This window comes from Cherax quadricarinatus, chromosome 61, assembly GCF_038502225.1.
Source record: "Cherax quadricarinatus isolate ZL_2023a chromosome 61, ASM3850222v1, whole genome shotgun sequence".
NCBI classification, from domain to species: Eukaryota; Metazoa; Arthropoda; class Malacostraca; order Decapoda; family Parastacidae; genus Cherax; species Cherax quadricarinatus.
In genome coordinates this window covers 11,553,772-11,579,156 of record NC_091352.1, presented here as the reverse complement: position 1 = coordinate 11,579,156, position 25,385 = coordinate 11,553,772, and the positions used below count along the sequence as shown (strand labels likewise).

The 25,385-nt window shown below is 41.2% G+C and overlaps 1 protein-coding gene across 4 annotated transcripts in view; it reads right to left on the bottom strand.

Moving 5' to 3' along the window:
* Positions 1 to 25,385, bottom strand: part of LOC128699364 (E3 ubiquitin-protein ligase RNF216) — a 169,523-nt gene that overhangs the window by 33,010 nt on the left and 111,128 nt on the right. The window contains exons 1-8 of one of the 4 annotated variants that reach the window (XM_070098220.1): positions 19,480 to 19,608; positions 17,598 to 18,156; positions 15,890 to 16,076; positions 11,286 to 11,410; positions 10,164 to 10,436; positions 9,071 to 9,181; positions 8,595 to 8,741; positions 5,614 to 6,601 (exon numbers count right to left, since the gene is read on the bottom strand). In XM_070098220.1, coding sequence (XP_069954321.1) covers positions 6,475 to 6,601; positions 8,595 to 8,741; positions 9,071 to 9,181; positions 10,164 to 10,436; positions 11,286 to 11,410; positions 15,890 to 16,076; positions 17,598 to 18,073 — 1,446 coding nt within the window. In that variant the 5' untranslated portion in view covers positions 18,074 to 18,156; positions 19,480 to 19,608 and the 3' untranslated portion in view covers positions 5,614 to 6,474. Of the gene's footprint in view, positions 1 to 5,613; positions 6,602 to 8,594; positions 8,742 to 9,070; positions 9,182 to 10,163; positions 10,437 to 11,285; positions 11,411 to 15,889; positions 16,077 to 17,597; positions 18,174 to 19,479; positions 19,609 to 25,385 lie in introns of those variants that run through there. The other 3 variants (XM_053792033.2, XM_053792032.2, XM_053792035.2) reach the window with 3 other exon arrangements.

The window sequence follows — 25,385 nt, the reverse complement described above, 5'->3', positions numbered from 1 at the left end:
TTTCTTTACCGCATCTTTTCCCATTTTCTCTCTCTCTCTCTCTCTCTCTCTCTTCCTCTAATCTTCCTTAAACGAGTGCCTTTGTCTCCGTTCTTCCATTTTTCTCAACCAGACGCGTGCGGTGAATTCTTAATTATGAGTATCCACCCGCACGTGTCTCACAGCTGTGTGTGTACTCACTAGTTGTGGTTGCAGGGGTCGAGTCATAGCTCCTGTGTGTGTGTGTGTGTGTGTGTGTGTGTGTGTGTGTGTGTGTGTGTGTGTGTGTGTGTGTGTTATGAAAGGTTGTCAACCTCATGTTCTTACACGCACACACACTGTACGTTCTGTAACAGTACTCCGAAGTGGCCTTAATTACACTACCAGCTACAAAAATACTATCAACAGTATCAGAAATTTTATGGAAATACAGACAAAACAGAAGAATGAAATCACTAATTCAGCATGAAAACCTTATATACAGCAAATTTTCGCTTCCTCGTGAAGGTATACAAGCAAATCCATTTCCTTAGATCTGAAATGCACTCGTAAAGTAACCACCTATTTAACATACTCGCTTCTGAATAAACTACACTGTTTACCATACGATTGAGAGTTTACTGCACTATTTAACACATGCCTATGAACTAACTGCGTTAACTGTTAACCATACGCTTGCAACACATCAACTTCATGAACCCAGTGCAGTGTAATTTAGACTCCAAAAGGTGATCTAGATAATTTCCTATTTATTTATTGGCCAGGTGAGTGTTTTGCGACGAGTACTTGCGATGGTATCATGTCCTAAATCATAATATTGAATTAACGCTATGACTCCCACCGTGAGTTACGATAATATAGCTTAAATATATACAACGTCTTATTTTTTTTTATACCTTGCTGTCCAACCCAAGTCAAACACGTGAAGCCGGTTACTGAAGTCTGGATATTTTTCTAAGTGATAATTTAGAAAATAATTCTTATTCAATGTGCATCACCTCTCTACTTAACAAGGATAAATTGCGTATAGTACAGAAGTACACATGCAAGAGTTCGAACCCCTTTCAAAAACCGCATCACGATCGTAAATTAACTGAGCAGATCACAGAATCTGGCGTACCCCAATTTCGTCCTATATTTTACCGTGGTTTATAGCAGCGCTAGATGAGCAATAAAGATAGTAATTGAATACCTAAATCATCCTCGCCAGACAGCTATTTTAAATATACCTGGGGGAAAATTTTTTAATTATACTCCTGCGAGTATCTTCCTAGCTTCGGGGTCTCATTACACCTCGCCTCGAGACTCTTATTATCCAGCAATTGCTTGTTAGAGCAGTGATCGATTCTGAGCTTGAAAGAGTACGCTCGTGCGAGCTGCCACCCTTCCTCTGGGAAGGTGATCTGGTGCGCCCCAGTGTAGCAGTGCCCTTCTCACCCTCACTGCAAGGGGAATCCCTCTCCAATGCAGGTGAAATCCTCCTCGATGCAGGTAAATCTCTACTTAATGCAAGTGAATCATTTAATGAAGGTAAATCCCTCCTTGATGCAAGTGAATCCTCATTGCAGGTAAATCCTCATTGCAGGTAAAATCCTCAATACAGGCAAATCCTCAGTGTTGGTAAATCCTTAATGCAGGTAAATCCCTCACTGATGCAAGTGAATCCTCTAATGTAGGCGAATCTTTCCTCAGTGCAGGATAATCTTCCTCGGTGAAAATGAATCCTCAATACATGTGAATCCCTCCTCAATGCAGGTGATTCCAACCTTTCCCCTACATACCTAACCTGAACCTCGCTCTCATGAAAGCTCTTCCCAGTTTCCAACATTTCGTTGTTTACTCCACATATCTGGAACACCAGCCACTGTCACATGTCTCTTATCAATCCAGTAAAGCGTCAAAACGACTTCTTCCCCCCCCCCCCAATCTTAATTATTTCACTAATACTTGAGTGCGAACGCTGGAGTCCCTCTCATTCTTAAATCCGACTTGCTACTCCACATTTTATTATTATTACAATCAAGGGGGAAGCGCTAAACCCGGAGGATTATACAGCGCCTGGGGGGGGGGGATGTGGAAGGCATTCAGGCTTAATTTGGGGAACTGGAGCACAGATCCAATTCCCTAAATCAAGAGCCCCTCACCAACATCAAGGAACCTTCCTTGAGGGGTGCTACTCCACAGATCAACTCTGTCCAATAACTTTCGCGAAATAATCTATTTCACTATTTGTGTTGGCATTTCGTACCATCTCACTCCGTCTTTCAATAATATGTCAACACAGTGTTTAGGAACTATTTTCTGTATTGCACTCTAATTGTTTTCCTTAAGTATAGGAGCCTTGTATGATTTTGTTCAATCTTAGGGTAACTTCCCTTAATTTATATACATGTCGTGCCGAATAGGTAAAACTTGCTATTTTGGCTTAAATAGCAACGCTATTTTTTGCCGAATGAGGCAAGCGAAAATTTGTGTATGTTGAATAAAACAGCATCACTGCACACATCACAGCGCTGGAGATGTCAGCATTACCCACACATGGCACTGATGTGAGCATCACTCCACACGGCATAGCGCAGATGTGGCGGTAGTGATGGTTGACGGTGGTGGTGGTGGTGGTGACTGGTAATGGTGAGCGATTGTAGAGATGCTTGGTGATGGTGGTAGTGGTGTTTTGTCAGGAAATACGCCAGGAAACAGCGTCATGTGTGTTTTAACGCGTATATACTTTTATCAAGTTTATTTAACTAGACAAGACGTGAAACAGAGTAATTACACCTAGGGAAGAGGGGAAGGGCATAGAGCTCTTTGGGAATGGGAAGCCATCGGTTTTGATCAGAGCAAGTGGAAGGACTGGAGTTCCTAAATCAAGATTATTATAATCAAGAGGGAAGCGCAAAACCCGTAGGATACAGCGCCTGTGGGGGGACGTGGAAGGTATTCAGGCTTAATTCAGGGAACTGGAGCACAGATCCAATTCTCTAGATCAAGAGCCCCTCGCCAGTGTCAAGGAACCTCCCTTGAGGGGGGGGGGCAGGGGATAGTGCGGGGGTAGAGGGCAGCAAGAGATTGAGGTAGAAAGGGTTGAAGGTATCATCAGAGTTTGTGAAGTCAGTCAGTTGTTGTCAAAAAGTCATTGAGAGTGTCCGGATGAAAGGTGGGTCCATCAGCGAGAAGGGAAGGTAAAGAGAGAGCAGCGGAGCGAAGACGACGTTGGAGGTAAATTCTGCGTGCTCGTTGATAAAGTGGGCAGTCTAACAGAATGTGGCTGGCTGATAATGGAACCTGACAATTCTCACAGAGAGGAGCAGGGAGCCTCTCCATGAAATATCCACGAGTAAGACGAGTATGGCCAATGCGAAGACAGGAGAGAGTAGTCTCCCAACCTCGACACTGGTGACAAGAAGACGGCCAGTAACCTATACTCGATTTAATAGATTGAAGTTTGTTACCGAGCAGAGTAGACCAACGTTGTTGCCAACGGGTGTGAAGGTGGGCAGCTATTGCAGCAAAATAATCCGTAAATGGAACACCTCTATATGAAGCTGGTAGGTCATGTACGGCTGACCGCTCACCAACATCAAGGAACCTTCCTTGAAGGGTCCTAGATCAAGAGCCCCTTGCCAACATCAAGGCACCTCTCATTTTCTTCAAGTAATGCCATTTTTTTAGTCAGTACTGTTTTAAAATCAGTTCTGCTTTTTTCAGTCAGTGCCATTCCCCCCCCGGGCCATTTTAAGTATCTTTTCTCGTTCAGTGCCATTTTTCAGAGTGGCATATTTCAGACTACTATTTTTCAGACACTGCCATCTCCGAGACACCACCACCTCCCAAGACACCACCATCTCCCAGACACCACCATCTCCCAGACACCACCATCTCCCAGACACCACCATCTCCCAGACACCACCATCTCCCAGACACCACCATCTCCCAGACACCACCATCTCCCAGACACCTCCATCTCCCATATAAAGTCGTGTGGAAAGATACCATCAGCGTTGCTTCCAAACCCACACGGGTCATACAACGCTGCTATTTTATTATAATCAAAACCAAGCGCTAAACCCGCTAGGAATTTTGTTAATAGATATGGAACAGTGGGATAAAAACATTATGAACACGAGCGGTTAATGAGGTGTGGGTTTCAAGCTTATCGGCCACATTAGGGTCATTAAGGGGGGTCCTAACCTTTTCACCACCAGACAAAAATATGGATATCAGTAAATTTTTAACGATTTATAATCTGAAAATTTATGTAAAAATTTTTTATTTAAGTTCCTGAACAAAGTTGTGAAAGGTACAAAATGTCGATATGAACAATGTAATACAGAAATTGTTGCATGGAACAATTTAAAATAACTTTTTGTTCTAGTTGATAAAGTTACTGGGTGAGCGAAACGTTGTTATTGTGGAGTTCCATTCTGCTATTGACTTTTATTACCTATCGAATCCTAACTTTGTACCATTCCTGTAACGTAAATGAAGGCGAATGGAACGAGCAAGTTGCCTTGCGGAAGCCAATACTTCTTAATGCTCTATGAACAAGTTAGGCAGATACTTGAGCGGCAATAATTGTGACAGCCGCTCCAGTAGACAGACAATGTAGTAGGTCTAGGCCAGTAGACCTACTACACTCATCCACCGTTATTTTTCTAAATATTAGAATCTTCACTCAGAAACATAAATATGCTTTTACAACTTATAAATACTATTTATTTTCTCGTGCCCAGAATCATTAACTAGAATTTATTCAAAATATTTAATATATACAATCATAGAATTTCATTTAATAGGAATTTAAAATCCAGTATAGTAGTAGAGTGTGATAGAAAGGACTCTACCTGATGCTGGAAAAAAAAAACACTAGGGGAAACTTGATTACGACTTACAAAGTATTCTGACAAAAATGGTGGAAAAGGGTAAGACGAAATTCAAGGCACAGGAAAGTCAGGAAATAGTGAAGTGGGATGAAGTGGCCGAGACAGACTTCACACACAGTTGTAGCACAGGGTATGAGAGGACTGATAGAGTTGAAGATGGTAGACCAGGATTTTCGACCCCTCGCAAAACTAAAACAAGTAAACACAAAGCCAAGAGACAAATTTTGTCGACAGTGTGAGGCGAGAAAGACGCACACTAAACCCTCCTTTAAACCACCACCGTTTATCTGGCAATTAATCGCCAGACCGTCGAGTGAGTGTACACAAAAGGCCCAGTCAGGTCTATTCCCACCCTCACGGTTTTCCTACGGTGGGCGCTTTTGCCTTTGTCGTGGGAGGCCTTTTCTTCGTGACAAGACGCATGGAAGGCAGGACATTTACTCAGGGAGTCTGTGACAAATAGTTAACCCAAGGGACATTTGCGGGAGGAATCTAATATAAATGACGGCGTCGACGAGATGAAATGTTTAAGTATTTTTGTACAACAAATGCTGCAAATTCTATTTTAATAATTGCAACCCTGGTATAATATTTATATAGTGAAAAGAGCAACACTTCTCTTCCCAGCTCATACATAATAAATTTAAGAGAGAGAGAGAGAGAGAGAGAGAGAGAGAGAGAGAGAGAGAGAGAGAGAGAGAGAGAGAGAGAGATATTTACTTCACTTTAAGTGCAACATCTGAGGTAATAATGTCATGTGACCAACACACACACACACACACACACACACACACACACACACACACACACACACACACACACACACACACACACACACACACAGGGCCAAGAGCTGTGAATCGACCCCTGCAACCACAAATAGGCTAGTACACGCACACACTTTCTGACCTGACCCACAATGACCTGAAGTCTCCAGCCGTCAGGTCACACCAGATATGGAGAGTGACAAGTTTAGCACCTGTAGTAGCGGGCAGCAGCTTGAAACCCAAGATAAGAACACAGATAATATCCGAGGAAGAGACAAGATGATGATAAAGGAGACGGGAATGTGTGGGGGAAGAACCCAAGTGCGAGTAAAGACGTGTATGAAGGAGGGAAAAAGTGTGAGGGAGAACAGCGTAGGGATGAGACAGAAGTGTTTGAAAACAAGATAAAAGTATGTGTTGGAAAGAAGGTGAATGAGGAAGAGATGTGTGTGAGGGGGAGGAAGATGTGAGGGGGAGGAAGATGTATGAGAGAGAGAAGTACGAGGGAGAGGCAGTGTGTGAAGGATGGGGAGGGGGGAGATGAATAAGGGATAGATATTTGAGAGAATGATGTATAAGAAAGATGTACAAAAGAAAGATGCCTGAACGAGAAAAATTTATGAGAGTGAAATAGTGAGAGAGAGAGAGTGGGGGAAACAGACAATTATGAAACAGAAATGCATTACCAAAAAGTGTTTCAAGAGCAAGAGTCTTTGGCTACGACCCTCCTCCCAGAGGCTTCAACACCATGTTGACATATAAATGCAAGTATAAAGGTCCACGACGCGTAACCTGCAAGCAACAACAACAAAATATTCCCAACACCTATTTAGTTTCATTGGGCTTCATGGAATATGTTTAGTGGGGTCGTGAACAAGCTTCAGGTTAGGATCCAAGACACTCTTCGCGGCCATGGCTGCAACACGAACCTCTGAAGAATGCAAAATCTTGTAGTCCCTCCATAGTGGACACCTGGAACGATGAAGAAGCTCGTATGGTTTACGGAAACCTGGCAAGCTCGCTCGCTCTCTCTCTCTCTCTCTCTCTCTCTCTCTCTCTCTCTCTCTCACACACACACACACAGCATACATACACATACACACACAGCATACATACACATACACACAGCATACATACACATACACACAACATACATACACAGCATACATACACACACACACAGCATACATACACACACAGCATACATATACACACAACATACATATACACACAACATACATACACAAACAAACAAATACTTCAAAATTATAGAAAATAAGACCCATTAATATATTCGTAAAGAAAAAAATTCTCTCTCACTAGTTAAAATATGTCGCAAAATTAGAGGTCATAAATGTGAGAGAACAAGGCCTTTTATTTTCCTTTCATTGTCACAACGTTTACCCCTCTGTTACACAGTTTCACTCGTGGTGGCTTTGATAAGGACCTGCCTTGTATGGGCCAGTAGGCCTTCTGCAGTGTTCCTCCATTCTTATGTTTAAAGCTTAACCTGCTTATTACCCGACACACCCGCGAAAAAGGTACGTTAAGATGCAAGTTTGTAGTCTACCTGGGGGTGTTCCGGGGGTCAACGCCCCCGTCCTTGAAGCAACTCTCGGGGGTACGATTGTAAAATGCTACGAAGGTATACTCATCACACTGTTTTTTATTCCATTAGTTTCTGCTATGTGATTCTGGTTTAAGGTTTACTATATGAAACAAATTTATAGCAATATAATCGCCTATAATTAAACGCCATTTTACCAAAAAAAAAATGTTAATGTTAATTTCCCAAAAATGATAGAAAAAATTTAGTTAGTCCCATGTGATTCTATTTTAAGATTTTACTGTGTAAATAATTATAGTAATTTATCACCTCTTGGCAAAACGTCATTAAAAAAATTATATACATGGTAACCGTTAGCGTAATTTTTAATTTCCTTTAAATGGTAAAAGAAAAAATATCGAAAGCGTGAAAATTATTGAAAAAAAATATAAATATTTTTAATTTTTATGTAAAATATTAAGACTTTTACAGGTTTAGTGCTTCACGAATATAATAATTCATATACATGTATATATATATATATATTATATTATATATATATATATATATATATATATATATATATATATATATATATATATATATATATATATATATATATATATATATATATATATATATATTTATTTATTTATTTAATTTTAGTAAAAAAATGCTACCACACTCCACTACTTGCTAAACCCTAAGGGGCTGGATATACAGCGCCTGGAGGATGGGAAACAATGGCGCTGGATAAAACAAAGGGGGTATCTCCATTTTCCTGGATCAAGAGCCCTCCTCATCGCCGACATCAAGGTTCTTGTTCTTAAAGGTACTGTCCTCCCCCCACCACAAGTCTCGGGTTGTGTGCGGCCATCAGTATTAGCCTGGTTGATCAGGCCCTGATCCACCATGAGGCCAGGTCACAAGCCAAGCCGTGGGGGCGTTGACCCCCGAAACCCACTCCAAGTATACTCTCCAGGTAAGACTGTGTGAAGCCTGGAATTAATTACCAGCAAAGAAACGCGCAATAATTAGCGACGAGTGAAGAAACAGTGTCCGGCGACATGATGCGAAATTTTGAGTTATTTACTATCTTTTGAGGGAGCTATTGTTTCCTAACTGTATAATATCATAAGAAGAAATAACAGTATACGTATAACTCAAAAATACAAAATGTAATCAGTCCTTCAGCCTAGCACCTAGGGTGAGGGACCGATTACCTCAGTTTTCATCTCGTGTTTTTTTTTTTCTCCCTCCCCCGTATTGTGTTGATAAAACTATTGGTGCGCAAAATGTCTTTAGACGATACCCAATTGTTGCATACGTATCTGATTCTTCAACTAGGTTAGGTTAGGTAAGATTTGTCAGGGAACGGGTTAAGTCTGTATATACCATCTGTGTTATTGAAAAACTCACTTGGCAACAGGAGAAGGACTGTCTTCAAAGTGATCGTAACCGGTGATTTTCTTCCTGCAGATGTAACACATGACAGTGCCACAGGGACATGTCATCTTATTGCAGCCAGCCTCGCCCACGATGTTAGTGTTGCAATCTGGACACTTCCTGGAAGACAACAGTCGTGATGTAGGTTGGTTAGGTAAGATCTGTCAGGAAATTGGACAAGTGTTTCCTGACGCGGGTCTTAGTCATACGATGACCCGCCGCTGGAGCTTTCGGTCATCTGACCGAGGCCTTCCACTGGCTTACCCCTCCATTCCTTTAAAAATAATAGTTGTGATTATATCCATGAAGTCTTACTTTAATACTTTTCCAATATGTCTTTTAAATAAATTCTAATTACATTTCTGCAACCCGAATAAAAGATGTAAATTAAACTGAATTTAACAAGATTATTTTAACAAAATCTTATTTTACAGCATAATCTGACGTACCTTATCAAGGCTTTCGACATTTCTTCCTCAATCTGAAGTCTGGCTTTTGTCTGGTGATCTCTCTCTACCTCCTCACATCTCAGGGGCACGTGGGTTGCCTCCTTACACAACCTGACCGTAGATATCATTTTACTGCATGGAACTCAAGTGACTTCCCACATAGCGAATTGGTCATAGAAAAAGAACATGATTCAAGGGGTAACTACAGGTGAATCTTAAAAAACAAATTGTGATACCAGCTAGAATCATCACTTCTAGGTATTGATTCTTTTATTTTAGGTGTAAAATCTAGCTCCGGTAAACCAGTTAGGGGTCATTTATAATAAATATGTATTTCTACAGTTACATGATACAGCTTATACAGACATAGCTGATGTCAATAATATGCTATACAGAAAGCCCCTGGTTATGCAGAGCACTTAGGGCAACTTGCGTTAATTTTGTCCCCATTTGGTTAACGCCCAGATACCTACTTGCTGCTAGGTGAGCAGGGACAGGTGTCTTAAGGAAACACGCTCATTGTTTCAACTTGTATTGGGGATCGATCCACGGACACTCAGTGTGTGAGCTAAGTGCGATACTTGGCAACTTGGACGCATTTCGATCGCTGTGTGATTCAAGGAAGGTATCCTTGTATCTCATAACCCCAGCAAAGTATGTGGTTGGCCCTATGGTCACTATTTTAAACACTGTGCTTAACTGTCCAGGTACTGGGGAATAACCCGTGTGATATATCAAGATATCTTATTAATGAAAATAAGGTATCGGACATATTAAGCAAATTTCCTAAATTTGCTACCAAAAAATAAGACAATTGTAGATATAAATCTATATGTGCTCCTGCTAACCCTTTTGAGGCTTAATCCCTAGGCCTTTTGTGTATCCATATGCTCTTGCAATACCGTCCACAGGATGGATACGATGGATACTAACCGCTTAGGTGGCAGAATTTCATCCTAGGACAATATTATTTGGTGATCCATTGTTTTGTAAAGGCTGTGAAAAAAAATCTTAACGAGTCATTAACAGATAGAGATCCATATCGCAGGCAATTTTCCTATTTCCTGAAGAACAAACCACCACCATTACCAACCTGCAGGACTCCCTGAGACACAACGGGTTCTCGCACAAGAACATGTTACTTTGAGGATCCTCCATGATGACGCTGTAATTGCAGAAGGGACATGTTTCCAGGTTCTTCACTCCGGAGACTCTTATGTCTTCTTGTTGCCTACGCTCTTGGTTCTTAGCGTACTCCTGTCTGGTCATTACCCTACGCAGGACACTATCCTGGAACTCTGCGCCACAGTCTTCATCCATGCATTTGAAATACGTCTGACCCTCTCCTATACGCGAAGCAACATATCTGTGGGGCAAATGAGCCCGTTCACATTAAAATATAATGCAAGGAGCACTGCATTATTAGTTAAGTGATGGTATTAATGTAGGGAAATATGTATACAAGCCATACCACGGGTGGGGTTTGAACCCGCGATCAGTCTCTAAACTCCAGACCGTCGCGTTAGCCACTGGGCCAGATATGGAGTTTTGAGGCACAGTGATCGCGGGTTCAAACCACACCCGTGGTATGGTTTGTTTGCAATCGTGTCATTACGATTTCGTGAGTCTAGTTATGTATACAAGACATGTTGGCAGTTTCACTAATCTGCAACACTAGCGCAAATTAATGTTTTCCTGCCTCTTTGCTGTCTACAGAAAGGGTACAGGAAATGAGAGGCCATAACAGCATTATTCTAAAGATCATACAGTGCTTCCAGTTAACATTATATACAGTATATTTGTGAATGCAAGTTCCAAGTTCTTTCGTGATCAAGATTATTTATCAGAACTTCCATATTGTCAGAATTAAATACAGCAGAGTATTTAGTTTGTTCAAGCCACATTGTTCTAAAAAGCATTTCTGAATTACCTCAAGTTAGCCGTAAGACTCCAGAATCCCAGGCAATTTGACTAAAATTTAAGTCCTCCGTTATGACTACGTCTTGCAAACAAATAATTAGAATACGGAACATAATAAACAACTTACTCTTAACATAATCCAGTAGAAATTAAAATATTGTAGTGGGAATAGTTGGCAATGAATTAGACGTGCCTATTATGAGCACGTAGGCCTTAGTATATATTTTTAAATATATTATCAAACAACTGATGATAAATTTATACATTAACATTAAAAAATCAGGTGTGTTCTTACCGTGTGATACAAGGGATGCAGTATCTGTGAGGGCCGTAGGAGGCGCTACAAGTGGCTGTGTTGAGGCCAAGAACCTGGTCGTCCCTGCATACTAGACACTCAAACACTTGGTACCCCGTGTTTTCCTGGGAAGCCAAAACATATACTGTGGAACCCATACCTAATAAATTATGAAGAAACTAGAACAAATCCAGAGATTCGCTTCTAGACTAGTATCGGAGCTAAGTGTGGCCAAGGTACTAGTTTCAATGACTGACAGTTTGTTCTTCTCATTACCCTTGTATACACAATCTTGCCGCTCCCCGTCACAGTGCCAGTACCATTTAGGAAATGATCCCTCTCAAGAGTTTTCCCCCTGACGAAGGAGTTTAGTTTAATATGTTTATTATGCAGCCCATACCCATCCTGTGGGCGGTAGTCAAAAGATTACAGAGGTACATAATGGGTCCAGGGACTGGACCCCAAAGTTATGATAGCTGAACTAGTTACAAAGGTAATGAACTCCAGGTAGATCTGGTCACAATCATGGCAAGTTACAAAGGTAATGAGCCATCTGCACTCCTATACATGGTTAAAATCATGAACAAATTACCAAGTAATGAGCCACTGACACGTCCACACCCGGTCATAATTGTAACGAGTTATAAATACAAATATTAATTGGGTCATACACCCACACGAGCGCGAACACATACGCACAGTGAAGAGGCGGGGCCAGGAGCTGGGACTTGACCCCTGCAACCTCAACTAGGTGATTACAACTAGGCGAGTACAACTAGGTGTGTACAACTAGGCGAGTACAACTAGGTGAGTACACGAGGGTGCACGCACAGACACATGCACACGAGCGTACAAACTTATACATACACACAAGCACGCACCCCCCCCCTCCCCCACACACGTGATAATGCTTTATGTACAGCTAGCAAAGTCAGGGTATTTCTCCAGAATGGTCTGTAATATACCACTGTGAATAAAATACTTTGCCATTTCTTGAACATTTCTGAGTTGTCTCTAAATTCATTAATTTTATTGTACTCCAGTACATAATGACGCAGGGTGTGACAATAATCCTTCTGGCAAAGTTTACATTTCGTTTGGTCTACATCTGGTGGTGGTAATTTAACCTGCCCTTTAAAGATACTTGTAACTCAGCCTGAGCCGGGCGGTAGTGACATCTAAGAGTCTGCTTATCTTGTTGGATGCACCATAGACATGTGGCTCCTCCTGCATGATGGAATGATGACAGATGGATTGACTTGTGTCAGTCTCCCTAAGTCTTAAGTCAATAAAGTTCTTTTCGTATTATTCTCAAACTGCTAACTGACAACCCAAGATTGTAATCTACTCCCTCTTTGAAAGCATACAGCTTAGCCAATTCATCAGATCTATCCTGCATCTGAAGACCAATGTGAGATGTAATCCACAGCATGTGCACTCTGACTCTACTGTCCACAATCTTACCATACCTATGCCTGACTTCTGACACGAGCATGCCATAATTTATACTTAATGAGTTGAGAGCATTTATGGATGACAGAGAATCAGTTACAGTTAAAGTGTCAACCGACGAAGGAGCAAGCAACTTGTATGAACTCGCAAGATAAACCGATACATTGTCATACTTTCTCCAGGAAATATGACAGAAATAAGAATTATTATTTTTATTTTTAAAGAAAAAGACCCACAGAACCAGCTTCACTAGAGTTTTGGAGACTTAAAATGGTTAGAGAGCTGGTCTGCTACTTTTAGGATTGGCTCTCCCTGGTTCGAATCCTGCTTGACCTAAGTGTCACTGACTTTTTTTTTTAGGTTATCCTAGGTAATCTACACATACGCTAATATGTATAATAATTTATGTAACTGTATTTGTACCTGATCCTAAATAAAAACTTACTTAATCTATGCTGTTACGTTTTCGCCAAACACGGCACATGAAACATACCTAAAAGTTTAACTTAGTTTACCCTTCAATCATGAAGGAAAATAAGTACGATAGAAAACTAGATATGACAGACTCCGCTATTTGAAAAAAATAAATACCTTGCACATGTTTTACAATAATTCCGTTTAGCGATATAAACAGCTAACTGCAAACATGCTAAATTTTTCTAATTTTTGTGTATTACACCTGCCTAGCATGGGCAAGGTCTGAAAATGTTATGCGGATTATAATCATGGGAATAATTCACTTCGACTTTTTTGTGGGTTATCCTAGGTACACATATGCTGCTATGTATGATAATTTATGTAACTGTATTTATGTGTATCTGTACTTAAATAAAATTTCTTGCTTAAGTACTTAACCCAAAGGGTTAATAACTGAATCTAAGAAAGCCATTTGATCCCAAGGTGCGATCCGAGTCCTTCAGATATAAGCTAAAGGCATAACCACTCCAGTTAAGGACCCCAATGGAAATAAGTCACTGACTGATTTTTGGGGGTTATCCTGGGTAATTTACACTATGCATGATAACTATACTTACGTGTACCTGTGTCTAAATTAACTTATTTACTTTCTCTCATTCACACACAAACACCATCTATTACAGATGGTACAAGTTCCATAAGGTTATTAGGAAGTGGAACAACCTGGAACAAACTAGAGATAAGATTTTCTTTAGATTTTTAACCCCGGAGGGTTAGCCATCCAGGATAACCCAAGAAAGTCAGTGTGTCATCGAGGACTGTACCTTATTTCCATTGGGGTCCTCAATCTTGTCCCCCAGGATGCGACCCACACCAGTCGACTAACACCCAGGTACCTATTTGCTGCTAGGTGAACAGGACAACAAATGTAAGGAAACGTGTCGAAATATTTCCACCCGCCGGGAATCGAACCCGGGCCCTCCGTGTGTGAAGCGAGATCAGCCACCAGGCCACCGGGTGATCTAGAGCCGGAATTCGTACATAACTAAGAGGCACAATGAGGCTCTGGACCCGAGGAGAGTGGACTTAGCGACTAGCTAAGAAGCGGGTCTAGAAGCTACGAATCGACCCCTGCAACCACTCCAAGACAATTAGATAAGTAGGATGCGGTGACCCATACACCTCACCCTCTCTTGACAAGTTTATTTAAATATTAGACATTGTTTATACAGAGATGGATGACACTTGAGAATATTATTATTATTATTATTATTATTTTGAAGGTCTATAGCTATGCAGAACATTTCGGGTCTATCCCAACACAAGTGGGAATATTAAACCTGTCTTGACATCTCTTCTGAAATAGCAGGATTACACTATAGTTCTTCAGCCTTCTTTTATATCCTTCGTGTACTAATGTTTCAGTTAAATTGCAGCCAGATTTACTTATGAAAATTCTAGGCAAAATATTTTCTCTAAATAGTTGAGTTTACCATATTTCATTTTTAGGTATAACCATTTTCTTTCTTAATTTTATGGGGTAACTTAGCTCAAGTATTAAATAATATTTGTCGCAATGTCGTATTGGGATTTAAAAACAATGACGAAATCTTATTTTGACTAATGACGAAATTTTCTCACACCTGCTGATTTTTTTTCTAAAGATCATAAGGACAAAGTAGCATCTTCGAATCACAATGTTTCGCCCTGGGATTTTTAGTCCGGAGGGTTAGTCACCCATGATGACCCAAGAAAGTCAGTGCATCATCGAGGACTGTGTCTTATTACACTGGGGTCTATCAGTCTTGTCTCCTAGGATGCGACCCACACCAAAATAACTACTTACTGCTAGGTTAACAGGGACAGCAGGTCTCAGGAAACGTACTAAACTTTTCCATCCGTGTCGGAGATCGAACCACGGACACTCAGTGTGTGAGGTGAGTGTGTTGCTAACAAAGCCACTAGCCAGCCATGACCACTAGCTCATCGTCCATCACTGGAGCCTTAGTTAAGAGGCCAGCCAAGACGGTCGACACCGGAACAAGAGTTTTTAATTCCATGTGAGGGATGTGACAAAGTGTGTGAGAGACGGCCAGGAGTTTAGTCCAACATTTATATAAACAGAAATGTGCATGCAGTATGGACATCCTAACAACGCTTGTGTACAACTCTGCAACTGACAACGACGCCTCATAAAACTGAATTAAGCCAAATTGTGCAACTAAGGAAAAGAAGATATATATAAGTATCACTGTCTCGAAGCAGCCTTGACCACAGTATCCATCGTGGTGACCCAAAAATCTGAGAGATTCAGCACATCAGTAACTCCTCTTAAACGAAGCTGTAAAGGCCTTTAGTACCTATATGACTACAATGTATACGACTGACACTGACTAACCGGCTTGAGTAATATAATTTATACAACTTAACAAACATGGATATTTTTCTTTAAGAGCTTAGTATACAATGTGATAAAACAGACATGTGTTGACGGAGCTTCCTCTGGCACTATTAGCTGTGGGGAATGGAATAGGTAAGTACGTACGTAAGCATCAGCTACCACTGAACTGCTGGACTGACAAGCACATCATCACCAGCTTGTAACTACATTAACCTGCTTAATGCAATCATTTTAATATATAAAAAATATTTGTTGACAAAAGAAATTAAAACCAAACATTTTTTTTTATAGTAAAATGGTATGTTTTAGAGGATAGAGACATGCCACAACCAACCTCATCAATGTCAAGGTAATCCTCTTGCCTTCCTTGCTCCAGAGACAGATGGCGCTGGTACTTTTCCTTGGTGGCATTTTTCTCCTTGTCAGTGTATCCGCTCATCCTGGGCTCCGTTTTCTTCTTATCCATAAGCTCCTCCACTAACTTCGTTAGGTCCTCCAATTCACCTGGGAGCTCCTCACACCTTCAATATATTGTGATGATCCTTTATGGTCAGTAAAAGTAACTGATATGCATAAGGCTGTACAAATTATTGCGGTATATATACGTGTCCATAATACATGTAAAAAAAAAAGAAATCACAGAACGGGGTCGTATTAATACACTTCTATGAACCATTGTAAAAGGTTAGGTTAGGTAATGTTTGTCAGGAAACAGAACAAGCGTTTCCAACCCGCCGTTGGAGCTTTTGGTCATCTGACCGAGGCCTTCCTCTGGCTTACCGGTCCACCCCTTTAAAAATTATGGTCAAAGTTATAATGACAATGGGCTTTAAGAAATTTAAAACAACGAATCACTCACTTGGTAATTTATGCCAACAAGTAGTTTTAAAGAACAGAAAGGCACAATACACCATTCACAGCAGATCCGTCCCCGGACGGTGTACAAAGTCGACAAATTGATGAACATGACACGTGGACAATATTTACGTAAGGTAAAAGGACACAAGTGAAACTAATGTGACGTTTTTTGGCAACGTTTCGCTCTCCAGGAGCTTTATCAAGGTCCTGGAGAGCGAAACGTTGGCACAATAAAATGTCACATTAGTTGCACTTGTGTCCTTTTACCTAACAGTGTCGGTAATTCTACCAGCATTATTACAATACTTACGTAGCTTGACTATACAACGTTTCGCCTGCCCAGCAGGCTTCTTCAGTCTAATACTGGCGAATATGACACGAAAGACAGTGAAAAGTAGTTCTGACGGGATCAGTCTGTCAGTCCCTCCTGAGGCTTGAGGGACTAATCACGTCTAAACTACTGCTGCTGCTGTCTCCAGTGTTATATTCGCTTGCATTCGAGTGAAGAAGTCTGTTCAGCAGACGAAACGTTTAGTCAGGACACCCAAGTGTTGCATCTGCGTCTTATTCATTACACTAAGATATATTTGGAAGCATTTCAGCCGTGGGATTTTAATGAAAGCTCTTAGTGTTTGCTCACCAATCAGTAGTTTTTTAACACATACGTAGGATTAGTCCTCGAGTATGTAGCGCCATTGTGGAACCTAAACCTCTCACACAAAAAAAAAGGAGGTTGGTACTAGAGCCGAAAAAAACATCTGTAAACTGTACGAGATACGAAGATAAATTTATAACTTTGTATAGACTAGTAAAGAAATGACGTAATCCTAGACATTTCCACAGTAGAAACTAGATACATTAGTGGTGCCAAAAAGCCAATAATGACAAAGTTCCAGTCAGCCAACACAGTCAAGAGGTAGTGCCAAGAGCTGGAACTTAACATCCCGTGAACTCAGCTAATTTTACAAATGCTATATAATTACGGAGAGATTAGTTAAACTCCTGGATAGAAAGGTATTAGTCACGAAAAGATTATTCACGGCTCTGTGCATGTAATTTTAAACATGCAACTCGCATATCAACTAAAGCACAACAAAAACTATAATAGTTATTTATATATATACACACATACACTAATGAAATTGAATTGTTAACAGGCTTTTCTCCAGTTAAATATCACTCACCTCTCTTGCAGATAATCAGGATGAGCGTCTGGGAATATTGTCATGAGCTGTGCTACTTGTGCTGTGTTGTCACCGTTTTCTTCCTCAGCCAGGTCGGGAGAACCACTAGCAACTGCTATTAGTTCGTTGTGTGATATACTCTCCTCCTGCGATGGTGGCGGCTTCCCTGCCAGTGCTATTGAACTAGTTAGTTCATCAATACATTGGTCGGGAGATAAAGTTGGTGCGACACATACGTAGTCCTCCATATTCTCTGACGATGATTCGGCCGATATAGAGTTTTCATCTTCTATTCTCTCTGCTCCCATCACCTGGAGAAACTGATCCACGAGCATCACCGCCTCTTCCTCCTCCGTCTCGCACTCTTCCAGATATGCTCTGACGATGTGCCTGTCTACCCCAGGAAACACTTCTTCGATGAACTTCAGTTTTTCCTCCACCCACAGTTTACTCTCTCCTGGCTCTGGGTTGCTCATCCTGAAGGAGTCCGTAAGCTCCCCTCCTTTTATTTACATCTCCAACGGCGGCTTCCCGGTGCTCATGAATCACCTAATTCATCCTGTAAAACAAATATATCTTTTCCAACGAGAAGATACATATTAAACGAATAGGTAACAATGTAATGAATCGGATAAATGGGAAAACTAACACCAAAATTGCTCTTTCGCTCTTTCCCTCCCTTAATTATATTCGATTAACTTCGGTTAAGCTGGAGCAAGAGTTGGTAGAGTTGTAAATTGTTTAACGCTGACAAATATGCAAGACGTAAAATGCAGAATTGGAACATTTATTAAGGAATTTCACTTCTTTAATGACTTAATTCAGCTTTTATCTTCAGTGGTAGTGAGTTGATTCTAATAATTCATTACTCTGGACGTCGGAATCTTATAAATAAAAACATGACACTAAAACAAAATGGAAAGGGAGGGGAGAGAGGGAGGAAAAGATTAAAAAAGAAAAGGCATATACCTATTGGGTTAATAGGCCTATGGTATAGTATTTATAACGTTAATAAAGAATCCGTTTCGCCTACCCGGATTTTATCAATTCAACTGATAAAGTGACTGATAGCAGAGGAAATGTCTTCTCAATGAAGTCATATAACACGTATATCGTGTCTTATTGACATTCCTAACTCTTACACACGAGAGAGAGAGAGAGAGAGAGAGAGAGAGAGAGAGAAAGCAAAGTGTCTGTCAACAAGTGCCTTTGACAACTAGTAACTACGACTAAACACAAAAGTATCAACAAATGTTTTAGGGAGAAAACAGCTGTAGACCAGAGGTTCAGATTGGCCAAAGAGTAAGTCAGGGGCAGTGAACAAGTGGAATGCAGTAGACAGGGGGTGTAGTGGAGGCTGACTTTGTACGCTGAATTCAAAAGTAGATATGACAGGGCGATAAGGGGGCAGAGAGTATGACACACCAGAAGCAGCGGCGGACTTACATTTTGGGGGCCCCGAAGCTTCAACTGGTATGGGGATGTCCCTTCGTAAACCCTTCTCATACTGGGGCCCCTCCGGGATTAAGGACCCTGAAGCCTAAGCTTCATTAGTTTCATAGAGATCCGCCCCTGACCAGAAGTACAAGAGCTCAATCACTGCAGACGCGAGTGAATATTACACGAAATAAACAACACACCTGTTAGGTGTAAAGGACACATGTGCAATCAATGTGATTTTTGTGGCATATTGTCAGGGTAATTCTACTAACGATAAGTAAGACACCTGTGCAACACTTGGGTATCTTTATTCTGGAAACGTTCTGCAGTCAGTGGTTTCTTCAGTCCCTATGCAGAGAAACTGTGGAAGATGAGGGTGAGGCAATCAGTCTGCTTTATAAGCCATTTATTCAATTCCACCAACATAATTACAGTAACGCACCTGACAGGGAGAGACCAGCACTCGTACAACTACACACACGATGTAAACTGATGTGTGTTAGACATTTACGCCTTCACACGGACATAAAATTATCAGCACTGATTACACGAGTGAAGTATCGCATCTAATCTGGGTTCTGCAATTATATACGAGTTTTCGCCCACCATGAGGCAGGCCTAAGCAGCACGGGTTCGAGTCCTTGGCTAGTCGCAGTGTTGTTATTGATCAATACCACTTGCTCGTGGATTCTTCAGTCCAATACAGAGTGAACAAGCGTCATTTATCAACGTCGGTTTACTGAACGATTTATACAAATCTTGCAGTTGTGTTTATATTACAGGCGTCACTTGTGTTGATAAAAACATAAGTGAACAAGACATGTATACAACATTTTGGTATCTTTATTGTTGAGGCTTCTCGCCATCCAGTGGGTGTATCAATCCAATATAGAGAAAATTACTGAAGACGGTGCAAGTAATTTGACATGAGCAGTCACTCGGCCTTGTTGAGTCTGTTGGAGGTGGAAGACGTGTAAAGTTAGGTGATCAGTTTTGATGAATAGAAGAAAATAGAAGCCTGAGGCTGGAGATTTAGATACTGGAGACAGAAGAGATAAAGCATCCACCCCAAGAGAACATCCTGAGTCGCTCTGGCACTTTGGCTGCGGCCCTGGTGCAACAAAGCTTTTTAACAACGAGAACACCCGTTTTTACGCCAGAGCGTCGACGACGATTGTAGCCAACTACTAGCGTCGATTGTAGCCTACACCACTGAAGACTCACCGTGCACTTGCCATAGGGCTGTAAATTGTACAAACTCTTGACACTCCTTCGGAAGCCACCTCAGGATCACCATATGAAGATCCGGGCTAGGACTCGTCCTGGCAAATCTACATCAATGTGAATACGAGAGGTAAAGTAGTATAGTGACTAATGGAAGTGGATCATCCCAATATTTTAAGCAAGGTCCAGGGACCGAAAATTTTCTAAGGTGCATTCTTATCCATTTCTCTCAAGTTGTCGCCAGTCGTTTGCCTTTTTACTACATAGAAATGGGATGGTCAAATATCCACACTTCTGCCAAACTGTTTAACTTAGGCGAAGGAAAACTCAAAACATTCATGCATGTATATATTTTTTTCAAAATATAATAAAACACAAAATAAAAGTAACAAGAGAAAATATATTATCAGTGTATATTTAGTACGTCACACTGGCGTCAGAATAAAATTTATATAGATTTGTGATTTAAATGGCACGGTAAAGAATTATTTCCTGGGTTGCTTGCCGATTGACTGGAACTGGGACAGGAGCTGCGGAATTGCCTTGACATTTGATATAACTGCTGGAAGTGCCTGGACTGTATCAACAACATACACAGCCTTATTTATTTGAGAGACTAGAGTTTCCATTCCAGTCTCGAAGTCCTGGGGTCTCGAAGCGGGTGGCTGGACTGCGTTTTCGGGTACAGAAGAATCGAGTAAAGCGTTCTCGGGAAGCCTGTAGATCACTTTGGCGAAGTCAGGCTTTGGCTGGTCGTTCACCACCTGCCCCATGCAACAGGTGATACGTCCTCTAGTGCAGGGGATGTTGACGACAAAACGTGTGGGAGGTATATTCCTGAGGAAGGCCCAGGTGGAGGAGCACCGAGCCCTCGAAACACACGAACATCCATCCAGTTGCTGACGTCTGTACAACATAATCGGGTGAAAGTTTACATCAATAAAGCTGTATTCGTTCCTTATGTTGAACAAAGTGTCGACTGCTTCAGCCAGCGGGAAGAAGGCCGCTATCACTAAAAGTGCAGCTCCGTGTAACGCCATGATGGATGTCACTGAGTACAGGGTACCACTGAATATTAGCCGCAGCTTATATAGGTCGCTCCGGCGGTGAAGGTCATGGAGGGTGAGGCGCAAAAATGTTTCTACTAGGTTAGATAAATACACGAGTGAGAGGTGTTGGATTTGGGTGGGACTTGCACACTAGTTAATAGGGTTATCAAAGCTTATTGTTTAGGTAGCATTGGAAATGCTACCTGGCCCATGCGAGGCAGGTCCTTATCAAAACAACCTCTACCTAAAGCTACCCAAGAAATAACTCCCGTACCCAATGACACCAATCAAACCCAGCCCCTCATATATTTGTCCAATCTCTTCTTAAAGCTACCCAAGGTCCTAGCCTCTATCACCCTATTGGGAAGACTGTTCCACGCATCTACAACTCTGTTAGAGAACCAGTACTTACCTATGTCCTTTCTAAATCTAAATTTATCCAACTTAAATCCATTATTTCTGGTTCTTACCTGGTTCGACACCCTCAGTACTTGGTAGGTAAGACACATAAGAACATAAGAAAGGAGGAACACTGCAGCAGGCCTGTTGGCCCGTACTAGGCAGGTCTGCCACCCAAGAAACAAGCTCCGATGTGCAAGTCCCACTCAAATCCAACCCCTCCCACTCATGTACTTAACATAAGAACATAAGAATGTAGGAACACTGCAGAAGGCCTACTGGCCCATACGAGGCAGGTCCTTTACAATTCATCCCACTAACAAACATTTGACCAACCCAATTTTCAATGCTACCCAAGAAACAAGCTCCGATGTGCAAGTCCCACTCAAATCCAACCTATATATGCCTCTCTTTTGACCAGTGAGATGTTTTAATCTATTGTTCATCCATTTGGGATCATTTTTGTTAGATCTAATTTCCCTACTCGGGACAAAAGCTGTCTGGGCAGTTAGAACTATGCTCTAAAAAGCGTCATATTGGCAACCAGGATCACCTACCTGACCCATAGTCAGGATATCGTAATTCAGCCCATCCAGATAATTTTTCAGTCCCACGAAGTCAGCCAAGCGAAAATCTGGGATAGAGATTTGATTGCAGTTATCTGGGTAATTCCATGATATATTGAAACTAAGTGTCTCAGTCTTCAGAAATATTGTGTAAGACATGTGCAACAGTTAGGTATCTTTGTTCTCAGATTAAAGATACCTAACTATTGCACATACGTCTTATCAATTTGTCAGTATTGTATGCATTTTTTTTTTGTGCCCCGCGGTTGAGAGTCAGTCAGGAAGAACATAAGAACATAAGAAAGGAGGAACACTGCAGAAGGCCTGTTGGCCCATACTAGGCAGGTCCTTTACAATTCATCCCACTAACAAAACATTTGCCCAACCCAATTTTCAATGCCACCCAAGAAACAAACTCCGATGTGCAAGTCCCACTCAAATCCAACCCCTCCCACTCATGTACTTATCCAACCTAAATTTGAAACTACCCAAAGTCCTAGCCTCAATAACCCAACTAGGTAGACTGTTCCACTCATCAACTACCCTATTTCCAAACCAATACTTTCCTATGTCCTTTCTAAATCTAAACTTATCTAATTTAAATCCATTACTGCGGGTTCTCTCTTGGAGAGATATCCTCAAGACCTTGTTAATATCCCCTTTATTAATACCTATCTTCCACTTATACACTTCGATCAGGTCTCCCCTCATTCTTCGTCTAACAAGTGAATGTAACTTAAGAGTCTTCAATCTTTCTTCATAAGGAAGATTTCTAATGCTATGTATTAATTTAGTCATCCTACGCTGAATGTTTTCTAACGAATTTATGTCCATTCTGTAATATGGAGACCAGAATTGAGCTGCATAATCTAGGTGAGGCCTTACTAATGATGTATAAAGCTGCAGTATGACCTCTGGACTTCTGTTGCTTACACTTCTTGATATAAATCCCAGTAATCTATTTGCCTTATTACGTACGCTTAGGCATTGCTGTCTTGGTTTAAGGTTGCTGCTTACCATAACCCCCAAGTCCTTTTCGCAATCTGTATGGCTAAGTTCTACATTATTTAACTTATAAGTGCTAGGGTTATAGACACTCCCGAGCTTCAGAACCTTGCATTTATCCACATTGAACTGCATCTGCCACTTTTCTGACCAAGAGTAGAGTTTGTCTAAATCCTCCTGAAGTTCCCTAACATCTACGTTTGAATCAATTATCCTACCTATCTTCGTTGGAGTGACTCGGACGAAATGTTTGGAATTTTTGCCCCAGGAGTTCTGCTCGTTTCAACAACATTCTGTAACGATCGGCCGATGGATGTTACTGGCTCCCTTCACCCATCGATTACTTGTTAGCTCATTTCAACGCTGCTTTCGACTCTCTCCACGTCACCAACGACTGATTTACGAGTCCAATTTGAGGAATTTTCTGCCATTACCTTCAATTGTCAGTCAGTGTTTTGGTCGTCAGTCTTCGTAACCTTCAGCTTGCATTATCTTAATTATTGGTCTTCCCTGAAATTAAATTCCACCGTTTATCATCATTATCCTAAGTAGTGGATGTCTTAACAGGTGTCAGTAGGATTTTACACCTTTCATCTTTCATAATTAGTTTCGCCTGCCGCTTTATACTTCGTTAACATGCAGATGAGAGAGAGAGAGAGAGAGAGAGAGAGAGAGAGAGAGAGAGAGAGAAATTTTTGGGGACATTATCGCCATTGCATTTACGGAAAGCGTTAAGCCCGTGTGGGGTTTTTCAACACAAGGAGTGGCGGAGGCTGGATCCGCACATCTCGAGTGAGAGAGACTACTGATGCTCATTGAAGGTTCACTAGTATGTTGCTCCCGACGTGGGTCTCTTACAGAGAGTGACCTGCCTATAGTTCTAGTTTTCCTATTATTTGGATAAGATACGTGCAATAGTTTGGTATCTTTGTTGAATTAGACATGTGCAACTCTTGGGTATCTTTATTGAGGAAACGTTTCGCCACACAGTGGCTTCATCAGTCCATACAAAGGAGAAACTTGAAGAACAGGAGGAGAATGAGGTAATCAGTCCCTCAGCCTTGAGTCGATGTGGTCAATCCATCAATCTTGAATAGAATACGGCATATGAGCGGAGAAGCAGCTTATAAACCGTAGACAGGTGAGGTGCAGCAGTCGTAGGTGGTGTCACATTTCTCCAATGTGGAAGTAGGTCGTGCCCAAGAGTTAACCATGCGTCTAATTCAACAACATGTCGGTTCTCTGAACCATTCATCTACAATCCTGTCAGACACTGCAACTTCTTGGGATCTTAATACTTGGGAATTCTTCACTTGCCTAACTCTTGGGCACGACCTACTTCCACATTGGAGAAATGTGACACCACCTACGACTGCTGCACCTCTCCTGTCTACGGTTTATAAGCTGCTTCTCTGCTCATATACCGTATTCTATTCAAGATTGATGGATTGACCACATCGACTCAAGGCTGAGGGACTGATTACCTCATTCTCCTCCTGTTCTTCAAGTTTCTCCTTTGTATGGACTGATGAAGCCACTGTGTGGCGAAACGTTTCCTCAATAAAGATACCCATGAGTTGCACATGTGTCTAATTCAACAACATGTCGGTTCTCTGAACCATTCATCTACAAGTTAGGTATCTTTATTCCGAAACTTTTCGTCTACACAGTAGGCTTATTGAGTCAACTAATGATTTGATGAAATTAAGACATGTGCAACATCTGGGTATCTTTATTGTAGACGTTTCGTCATCCAGTGGCTTTATCAATACAAATTCCAGGACATAACTTGAAGACAGTAGGACTAATATATATATATATATATATATATATATATATATATATATATATATATATATATATATATCCACACACCACATCACTCCTCCACCCACTACATCTCCACCCACTACATCTCCACCCACTACATCCCCACCCACTACATCAATGACACATTGGATCACTCATCAGATTACTACTTCTTGCAGAAAAAAAGAATGATCGGAATATATACCTCGATAAGAAAGGTAATGTTTAATTTATGGAGGAAAATAGGGCAGTTTGACCGTCCCAGAGAGGTTAAGTTACTTGGGGAATTACTACCG